At 43.6% G+C, this 11,103-nt stretch overlaps 1 protein-coding gene across 1 annotated transcript; it reads left to right on the top strand.

The window, feature by feature from the left end:
- The first annotated feature begins 3,477 nt into the window (after positions 1 to 3,477).
- LOC117313012 (syncytin-1-like) lies at positions 3,478 to 5,046 on the top strand. The gene has a single exon (XM_033860356.1). The coding sequence runs from the start codon at positions 3,478 to 3,480 to the stop codon at positions 5,044 to 5,046; it is 1,569 nt and encodes a 522-aa protein (XP_033716247.1).
- The last annotated feature ends 6,057 nt before the right edge of the window (positions 5,047 to 11,103 follow it).

Here is an 11,103-nt window from a genome sequence, read left to right as displayed (position 1 = left end):
GAGACTTACTCACTAAAATGGGAGCACAAATTCATTTTCGGCCAGAGGGGCCAATCGTAACAGACCCTCACGACCAACCCATATCTGTGCTCACCCTGAACTTGGAAGATGAGTACCGACTTCACCAGGAACCACCCTCCCAAAATCAAGATATAGAGTTATGGCTTCAGCAGTTCCCCGAAGCATGGGCAGAAACAGGGGGGATGGGACTAGCCAAACACCGCCCAGCCCTATTCATAGAGATCAAACCGGGGGCAGATCCTGCACGTGTCCGACAGTATCCCATGCCCCTAGAGGCCAAGACTGGTATCACTCCTCATATTCGCCGGCTTCTTGACCTGGGGATACTGCGTCCCTGCCAGTCGGCCTGGAATACGCCCCTGCTGCCAGTCCGCAAACCTAACAGTAAAGACTACCGCCCAGTGCAGGACCTGAGGGAAGTTAACAGACGGGTCATAGACATCCATCCTACTGTGCCCAATCCATATACTCTTTTGAGCGCCCTTTGTCCAGAAAAACAATGGTATACTGTGCTGGACCTCAAAGATGCCTTTTTTAGTTTACCCTTGGCGCCCAAAAGTCAAGAACTCTTTGCCTTCGAATGGTCAGATCCCGAGAGAGGTATAAACGGACAACTCACCTGGACCAGACTTCCCCAAGGATTCAAAAACTCGCCTACCTTGTTTGATGAGGCCCTACACGAGGATCTCAGTGAGTACCGGAGACAAAACCCCAATGTAACCCTTCTGCAGTATGTTGATGATCTCTTAATAGCTGCTGAGACCGCTGAAGCCTGCCTGCAGGGAACCAGAAACCTCCTACGGACTCTCGGCACCCTGGGATACCGAGCCTCTGCCAAGAAAGCACAGATCTGCAGGCCTGAGGTAACTTACCTGGGATACCTATTGAAAGGGGGGCAACGATGGCTCACAGATGCACGGAAGGAAACCGTCCTCCGCATCCCCAGACCCACCACGCCTCGACAGGTGAGGGAATTTTTGGGGTCGGCTGGGTTCTGCCGTTTATGGATACCCAAATTTGCTGAAATGGCCAAACCGCTATACCTAGCCACCAAAGAGCAGACGCCCTTTGAATGGACAGAAGAGGCTGAGCAGTCATTTCAGCAGATCAAAACTGCCTTGCTGTCCGCACCCGCCCTGGGTCTCCCTGATGTCTCCAAGCCCTTCCACCTCTTTGTAGATGAAAGCAAAGGCATAGCTAAGGCCGTGTTGACCCAGCCCCTCGGTCCTTGGCCCCGGCCTGTTGCTTACCTATCAAAAAAATTGGACCCAGTGGCTGCCGGCTGGCCTCCTTGCCTCCGGATGATCGCCGCCACGGCCCTAATGGTAAAGGATGCTGACAAACTAACTATGGGGCAGGAGTTACATGTCACCACCCCCCACGCCATCGACGGGGTTCTCAAACAGCCTCCCGACCGATGGATGAGCAATGCTCGATTGGTCCACTACCAGGGTCTACTGTTAAATCCCCTCAGAATCAGCTACACTCCGCCGCGGGCATTAAACCCTGCCTCCCTATTACCTGACCCAGATTTGGACTCCCCACTCCATGACTGTGCAGAGGTACTGGCCCAGATCCATGGGGTTCGGGAAGACCTACGTGACCAGCCCCTACCGGATGCACAAGTCACATGGTTCACTGACGGCAGCAGCTTTGTCCAGCAAGGTCAGAGGTATGCGGGGGCAGCAGTAACATCAGAAACTGAGGTGATATGGGCAGAGACTCTCCCCCCAGGGACCTCAGCCCAAAAAGCTGAATTAATTGCCCTGACCCAAGCTCTCAAGATGAGCAAAGGCCAAAAAGCTACCATATACACAGACAGCCGGTATGCTTTCGCTACCGCACATATACATGGGGCAATATACCGAGAGCAGGGACTACTCACAGCAGAGGGCAAAGACATCAAGAACAAAGAGGAAATCCTGGCCTTGCTAGCGGCCATATGGGAACCCAAAAAGCTAGCCATTGTACACTGCCCGGGGCATCAAAAACCCACGAATCCAGTCACCCGAGGCAACAATTTGGCAGACCAGACGGCTCGAAAGGCGGCACACACTCCAATACCATTACTTCCCCTGCAACTGCCGGATCCAGGCCCCCGGGAACTACCGCCCCAACCCGACTACTCGGAGGATGACATCAGATGGATGAGCAAGCTTCCTCTAACCCAGGTTAGAGACGGATGGTGGCGGGACGCTAAAAACAATATCCTCCTTCCTGAGAGACTAGGAACCCTGGTCCTTGAACGGATCCACCGTAGCACCCACTTGGGCGCCCGACGGCTACAGGATCTCATCAGGCAGACTGGACTTAAAATTAAAAATGTCTCCGAGAAGACTGAACGACTGGTTGCTGACTGTGCAGTCTGCCAACTCCATAATGCCAGCACCCACCCGCCAACCACTGGCATCCGGGAGAGAGGAAACCAGCCTGGAGCCTACTGGGAAGTGGACTTCACGGAGGTAAAGCCTGGCAAATATGGGTATAAATATTTACTGGTGTTTATAGATACCTTTTCAGGTTGGACTGAGGCATTCCCAACCAAGAATGAGACTGCACGAATAGTAGCTAAGAAGCTACTAGAAGAGATCCTGCCCAGGTATGGCTTTCCAGTTATGATAGGGTCCGACAACGGGCCAGCCTTCGTTTCTAAGGTAAGTCAGGATCTGGCTTCCATACTTGGGGCTAATTGGAAATTACATTGTGCATACCGCCCCCAGAGTTCAGGACAGGTAGAAAGGATGAATAGAACTCTAAAAGAGACCTTGACTAAATTGACCATGGAGACTGGCGCTAACTGGGTAGTCCTACTCCCCTACGCTCTGTTTAGGGTGCGAAATTCCCCCTATAAGCTAGGATTTACTCCCTATGAAATAACGCATGGTAGGCCTCCTCCTATCATCCCTAATCTAAAGACTAACCTTATCCAATTGGACCCAGAAAATAATCTCCTGTCTTCCCTCCAAGCCTTACAGCGGATACACGAGACAATCTGGCCCAAACTAAAAGAGCTATATGCAACAGGACCCCCACCTACTCCACACCAGCTCCGGCCAGGTGACTGGGTCCTTGTCAAACGCCATCGACAAGAGACCCTAGAACCCAGGTGGAAAGGACCTTACCAGATCATCCTGACAACGCCGACAGCCATTAAGGTGGACAGCATAGCTGCCTGGATCCATCACACGCACGTCAAGCCGGTGGACCCATTTTCTGACCTCATCAAGTCCACTAAAGCTGACGTCACCTGGACTGTTGACCGGAGTAAGAACAATCCCCTCAAACTGACTTTGCGCCGTACCCTCCCCCATGATGACCAAGGTACTGCTGATAGCCCTAATGATAGTCCTAACCCTCAACCCTCGGGCCACGAGAGGAGGATTCGGCCCTCCCCCCAATAAGAATACTTTAATACAACTACTATATGGTGCACCGTGCGAGTGCAGGGGAGGTACTATGGAGACTCCTGTTGTTCCCCGAGGGTATACTCATATGCAGGACTGCGGGGGCATAACTGCGTATCTTGTTCAGGAATATAGGGTTACCGGGGCCTCTCAAAACTGGCAATGCTACCATAAGCCTAAGCCACTTCCCCCTCGAGCTACTTGCCCCTGTTCTACCTTCCAGGAATCAATGCATAGCATGTGCTATTCCTCTTACCAGCAATGTATAGGGGCCAATAACAAGACTTATTTCACAGCCATACTACAGAATAATAAAAGCCCCACCATTAGTGATGATAATAAATACCTTCAGGCTGGATGCACTGGCACCCCCGGGACCCCGGTATGCTGGAATACCAGGGCCCCCACACATATGTCAGACGGTGGGGGGCCCCAGGACGCAGTGCGCCAGATAGAAACCCGAAGACAAATAGAAGAGGCCTATCGGCATCTGTACCCACAGCTCAGCTACCACCCCCTAATTCTCCCTAAGGTCGATCCCTCTGAATTGGACTCCCAGACCATGTCCATACTAGAAGCTACTTTTGCGCTTTTGAATACCACCAACCCCAACTTAGCACAGGATTGCTGGCTCTGCCTTCCTCAAGGACCGCCCCGCCCTATAGCCATCCCCACCTTCGCCAATTTAAATATCAGCGAACGATGTAACCCTACTTCACTCCCCGAGCCGTTCCCCATACAATTTTCAAAATTTTCAACCACCTTTAATACCTCATGCTTTGTCAAGAACGATTCCCTCTCTAACGCCAGTATTGACTTGGGAATCCTTTCATCCACTGGATGTAGTCAATATATCCCCGTGAACTCCTCCCTCTGTAGTCCTAATACCACTGTCTTTGTCTGTGGAAGTAACCTAGCATACACCTATTTACCCCCGAATTGGACAGGGGTCTGCACCCTGGCCACCCTTCTCCCCAATGTAGACCTGATCTCGGGAGACACCCCGTTGCCCATTCCCAGCTTTGACCTCTGGGCAGGCAGAACCAAACGAGCCATTACAGTCCTACCCCTCCTGGTAGGATTAGGAATTACAGGAGCTGTGGCCACAGGGAGTACAGGTCTTGGGGTCTCCCTTCACTCCTATAGTCAGCTGTCTAGGCAATTAATAGAAGATGTAGAAACTCTCTCTGGGACCATTCAGGACTTACAGGACCAATTAGATTCGCTGGCCGAGGTGGTCCTACAGAATAGGAGGGGCTTAGACTTACTGACAGCTGAACAGGGTGGGATATGCCTCGCCCTAAAAGAAAAATGTTGTTTCTATGCAAATAAATCAGGCATTGTAAGAAATAAGATCCACCAGCTCCAGGAAGACCTAGCTCGCCGCCGGCAAGAATTAGCGGATAATCCCCTTTGGTCAGGATTTCATGGGATGCTCCCCTTCCTCCTCCCCATCCTGGGCCCTCTACTATGCCTCCTTCTCCTCCTCACTATAGGCCCCTGTATACTCAGTAAAGTCATGAATTTTGTTCGCGAAAGAATAAATACAGTCCAGCTAATGATATTAAGAACACAATATCAGCCCTGCGAGGCCTCAGAAATTGAAGAAACGGAGCCTTGAGGACCCAAGATTGGCTCCTCTGGTTCATGAGAAAGGGGGGAATGAGGGGGCTATGTTCTAGTTTGGTGAGAATAGGACTGAGTTGACGCCCTGCATTCAATTTGTGCTTTTCCTGGAATTTCTTTTCTTTCCGGAGGGGGAGGGCCGAAAAAAGGACCATTCCAGGGCGCGGCGCTGGGCTTGCCACATTTGGGAGCGCCGCCTGAAGTTGGGCGCACAGCCTCCCGACGCCCTGCCGTTGGGCTGGTGGAGGCCGCAGCACTGCTAGGGTTGTATCAGTCCTCCTGTTTGCACTATTTCTTTTTGCGACCATGGCCCCGCCTTAAGTATTTCTAATTAAGAAACAAAACCTCAGGAGACCGAAACTTAACCAGCCGCTCTCGCTTCTATAATTACGCCTGCTGACCCCCCCCCCCCCCCCCGCAACCGTCCAACCAATCAGACGGCGACTAGTGTCTCTGTTTAAAAGTCAACCAATCGGCGACTAGCGTCTCTGTTTAAAAGTCAACCAATCGGTGACTAGCGTCTCTGTTTAAAAGTCAACCAATCGGTGACTAGCGTCTTTGTTTAAAAGTCAACCAATCGGCGACTAGTGTCTCTGTTTAAAAGTCAACCAATCGGCGACTATATTTGTACCGGTCTATAAAAGAGCTGTACTAATCTCCGCCAGGGCCTCTTAGCGTCACGGGCAAGGAGTGCGCGGAGGTCCAGGTTCGAACCTGCAATAAATGACCCTTGCCGTTTGGCTTTGACTCTCGACTCTGGTGGTCTTGTGGAGGGGCCTCGCGACCTTGGGCATTTCATTATCACGTCATTTTCTCAATACAAGGGTCAGGATTTATTACAACTTCACAGAGATGGCTGGAGAGTCAAGCACAGACTATTAACTAGAAGTGACATGTATTATTTTTTCTCAGATTTCTTTATCCAAAACTAGTCACATAGTCATGTATCCAGAAATAAGGAAGAATTAAGCATTGGTTAGATTGATCCCAGTTATTATTCTGCTTCATTTTTCCAAACTCCTAAAGGTAAAACAAAGCTTGTACTTGCTTTATTCACTTTTTTACTCCCTTCTTACTCTGCCTCTCCTGAGAAAGCTCTAATACAAAGGTCACCGAGGGCTGACGTATCCCCACCCCTTTGTTCTTAAAACCCACAGAATATTCCTAAAATGATAATTTTGCTAAACACTTACTCCTTCTAAAATTCTGTTCACTAGATATCATTTATTTAAATGGTTCTCCAAGCTCCTTAGCATGACCTGACTCTCACCTCATTTCATTATTATCCTAGGACTTTTTATTCTATTTTGTTTTATTTTTCTTTGCTTCCTCCCCTCCCTCCCGGTGCCTGCTTGCCTATTTCCCTCCCTCCCTCCCTCCCTCCTTCCCTTCCTTCCTTCCCTCCTTTTCTTTTCTTTATTCCCTTTTTTGACTTTCTTTTTGCAATTGTATGGTCATAACTTTGTTAATTTTTGTTCTTAATTTTGTTGGGGGATTACAAGTTTCATATTTATTTAGAAATTTTAGAAATCAAAGAAGAATAATAAATTTTTAATAAGGTAGTTTTTATATTTCAGCTTCTTTTCTAATGTTTAGCTAATTTCTTTTTGTGATATTCTTAACCATTTTTAAGTGGACAATTCAATGACATTAAGGACATTCGCATTGTTGTTCAACCATCCATCTTCAGAACATTTTTCATCTTCCCAAACTGAAACTTAAAAAGTAAAAAACAAAATTAAAAAACAAGTCCTCATTCCCCACTGCCCCCAACCACCATCATATTTTCTATGTTTATGAGTTTGGCTTCTGTGTGTTCATCACACAAGTAAAATTGCACAGTACTTTTCCTTTTCTGACTGAATTACTTCAGTCATATTTTCTGTTTATATTTTCTGTTTATGAATTTTCTGTTTATGAATTTGGCTTCTGTGTGTTCATCACATAAGTAAAATTGCACAGTACTTTTCCTTTTCTGACTGAATTACTTCACTTAGCATAACGTCATCAAGGTTTATCCGAGTTGCAGCATGTGTCACAATTTCCCTTCTTTATAAGGCTGAATAATAGTCCACTGTATGTATTTATCACATTTTGTTTATTCATTCATCGATTGATAGGCACTTGGGTTACTTCAACCTTTTGGATGTTGTGAACTGTGCTGCTATGAACATGAGTATACAAATATCTGCTTAAGTCTTCTTTCAATGCTTTTGAATATATAACCAAAAGTGGGATTTCTTGTAATTCTCTTGATATGTATTAATATGGCAATTGTGCATTTACTTTTTTGAGTAACCAGTATGCTGTTTTCCATAGTTCCTACACCATTTTATACTTTTACCAGCAATGAACAAGGATTCCAGTCTCTCCACATCCTCACCAATACTTGGCATTTTCAGTTTTGATATTAACCTACCTCATAATTTTGATTTGCACTGCCCTAATGATTAGTGATGTTGAGCATTTTATCACGTGCTTATTGGTCATTTGTATATCTTCTTTGGGGAAATGTCTATTCAAGTTCTTTGCCCATTTTTGAATTGTACTTTGTGTCTGTTTGTTTTTGAGTTGTAATTCCTTATAGATTCTAAATTTAACCTCTTATCAGATATGTAATTTGCAGATGTTTCTCTCATTTCATGGACTGATTTTTCACTGTGTTGATAATGTCCTTTGATACACAAAAGTTTTTAATTTTGATGTAGTCCAATTTATTTTTTCTTTGTTTGCCTATACTTTTGGTGTCATATTTTTAAAAATTGCCAAATAGTGAAGCTTTTTCCTTAACATTTTTCCAAGAATTTTTTTTGTTTGTTTATAGCTCTTCTATTTATGTCTTTCATCCATTTTGAGTTAATTTTTTTTTATGTGGTATAAGGTAAGGATCCAACTTCATTCTTTTGCATGAGAATATCCAGTTTTTCCAACACTATTTGTTGAAATGACTATCTTTTCTTCCCATTGAATACTCGTTGTACGAGTTCATTTGACCATACGTGAAAGGTTTTATTTCTGGGTTATCTACTCTTTTCCATTGGTATATATGTTTTTCTTTATGTCAGTACCAAACAGTTTTGATTACTGCTGCTTTGCAGTAAGAATTTAAATCAGGAAGTGTGACACATCCTACTTTGTTCTTCTTTTTCAGTATCATTTTGACTACTCAAGGTTCATTGAGATTTTATATAAATTTAAGGACTGAGTTTTCTACTACTGCCAAAAAAACATTAGTTTTTTTTTCCGTAGCAACTGAATCAAATCTGTAGGTCATCTTGTGTTTTATTGATATCTTTAGCAATAAGTCTTCTGGTTTATGAATACAGATATCTTCGTATTTATTTGTGTCTGTAATTTCTTTTAGGAACGTTTTGTACTTTTCAGTGTACAAGTCTTTCAGTTCCTTAGTTAAGTTTTTTCCAAATAATTATTTTTTTTATTTGACTATATAAAAACATGGAATTATACTCTTAATTTCCTTTCAGATTATTCATTGTCGGTATACAGAAAACTAACTAATTTATTTGTGTTAATATTGTATCCCCAAACTTGACTGCATTGGTTTATTATTTCTAACACTTTTTTTGGAATCACTAGGTTTTTCATACATAGGATCATGTTGTCTGTGAATAGCAATGACTTTACTTCTTCCATTACAATTTGGATGTGTTTTGTCCTTACCTAATTGCTCTGGCTAGGACTGTGTTGAATAGCAGTGGTAAAAGCAGTATCCTTGTCTTGTTCCTAAGCTTAGGGGAAAAGCTTTCTGTCTTTTACCATTGAGTATGATGCTAGCTGTTTTTCATATATGGACTTTATTCTGTTGAGGTACTTTATTCCTAGTTTATTTTTTTCATCATGAAAGTGTGTTGAAATTTTTTCAAACTTTTTTTTTTTCTACATCAATGGAGTTTATGTATGTGTGCTTTTCCTTCATTCTGTTAATGTTAATATGTTACAATGATTGATTTTCAAATGTTGAATTATCCTTGAATTTCAGGTATAAATCCCACTTAGTCATGGTATATAATCATTTAATATGTTGTTGAGGGACTGAACTTGGTATACTGGTGTTTTGTTGAGGATTTATGCATCAATATTCTTAAGGGATATTGGTCTAAATTTTCTTATTGTGTAGAGTCTTTGCTCACCTTTGGTATAGGGGTAATGCTGGCCTCAGAATGAGTTTGGAAGTATTCTGTCCTCTTCAACATTTTGAGAGAGATTGAAAAGGACTGGCACTTAGTACTCTTTAAATGTTTGGTAGAATTCACCAGTGAAGCAATCTGGTCCTGGACTTTTCTTTTTGGGGAGGTATTTTGAATCTTGATTCAATCTCCTTAACAGTTAAAATTCTATTCAGGTTTTCTCTTTATTCATGATTCAGTCTTGGTAGGTTGTGTGTTTCCAGTAATTGGTTCATCTCATTTGTGCTATGAAATGGAAGACTTCTAGCAGGGCATGTTCTGAGCCTTCGAGTCAACGCAGAGTGAAGGTTTAAGGTCTTATCAGCATTTTGGAGGGCATGTGTCTTCCCTGGGCCTGTGTGTGTGTGTTGGGGGTGGAGGGCTGCATGCACGCACATGCTCTTTGTTTTTTGATTCAGCCTATACACAGCTTTTTTTGTTTTGTTTTAATGTCTTATTTTCACTAAGACTCTCACTCCTGCTTCTTCTCTGGCCCTTCAATGTGCTATGTGTTCCGATCACTAACCACTTGACCCAGGCATGAGTAGGTCTCCAGTCTACTTTTGGGGTCCATGAACCTTGCCTGTTGCTTCTCATGACTTTTACTAGGCTGAGGTCCAAATGATGCTGTTTTTGGCCTTCTGAGCTCCAAGTTAGGTGACACAGAGATGAATTCCTCAAACAGTCCCCAGACAGGTTAGAATGTTTCCAATTAAGTCTGTTCTACTTTTTCTAGTTCATGGAAGGGAACTGGGGAACAGGCTGCTCCTTCTCTCAAACCAAGGCACATCACACTGGAGAAGGTGTGGGCAAAAGCAAGGGAAAAAAAAGAAATTTACTGTTTGAATGTGTTTCTTTTCTTGATTGGTCTTTTACTTGTTGCTATAGATGGTTGACTTATTTACAGAGCTTCTGTAAAGTTATTTTAGCCAGTATATAGTTCTTCATTTAATGTTTCCATTGGGAAATGAGGAAGTGGAGTTTTCTAGTCTACCATCTTGCTGATATCACTCCCAGATTAATTCTTAAAATAAGACTGTAGCATAGGTATTATACCTAATGATCAATTTTTGCAGGTAAGAAAACCATAATACATAGAGACTGAGTAACTTTGCCAAGGTCACAACAGAGAGTAGCCAGCAGAGGTGGGTTTTCAAATATGCCCATAACTTCAAGAATTCATTGGGCTTGTTTTTATTCTAAGATAGAGAAGGAACCTTTATGCTTCCATTCTAAGATAGAGATTATAAGATGGAGATACTATATTATAAGCTAGAGATACCTATTCTAAAGTACAGAAGAAGGCTTGACATCCATTCTGTTTTCTAATCTTTTATTCTGACCCTAAGTTTAGACATCTCAGAGGAAGTGATACACAGGTACTTAAATTCAACTGCTATACCATAGCTAAGCAGGAGAAATCAAAGTAGAGCCAGAAAGGGAAAAAAAAAAACTAACTTTACCCTTCAGGTGTGCAGAACGTCTGTGAATAATGACTTTTTATTTTAGTTATTCTTTCACTAAATGTTTTGAAATCCACTGAGTAGGAAGGGTCACCAGAAGGATGAATTAGTGGAAATTGGAAAACAATAGTTTTCGAAGAGTGTTTGATTTCAATATATATCTTATGCTTTCTGGGAACCTCTCCCTTCCTTAGCATTGAGACCACACCTGGCAAGCAAGCAGTTGGCAGGAGGAAAAGGTCTGCATCAAGGGACTACAAACAAGACAATTACTGGAATTCAGAAAAGCCCACACAGAAAACCAAATATCAAGCAGCAGTTTTATCTTACACTGTACATGAAAGGCATCTGTCTATTTCATTCCAGTTTATGTCTAACTGCCTTTGGTGAGAGGTATACTCT

The sequence above is a fragment of the Tursiops truncatus genome, chromosome 7, assembly GCF_011762595.2.
Source record: "Tursiops truncatus isolate mTurTru1 chromosome 7, mTurTru1.mat.Y, whole genome shotgun sequence".
In the NCBI taxonomy this organism is placed as follows: Eukaryota; Metazoa; Chordata; class Mammalia; order Artiodactyla; family Delphinidae; genus Tursiops; species Tursiops truncatus.
The sequence above is the reverse complement of the archived record's forward strand: the minus strand, read 5'-3'. Positions and strand labels throughout refer to the sequence as shown.

Bases quoted from the DNA above. Each gene is read 5' to 3' on its own strand.
- LOC117313012 (XM_033860356.1), top strand. From the start codon at position 3,478: ATGGAGACTCCTGTTGTTCCCCGAGGGTATACTCATATGCAGGACTGC.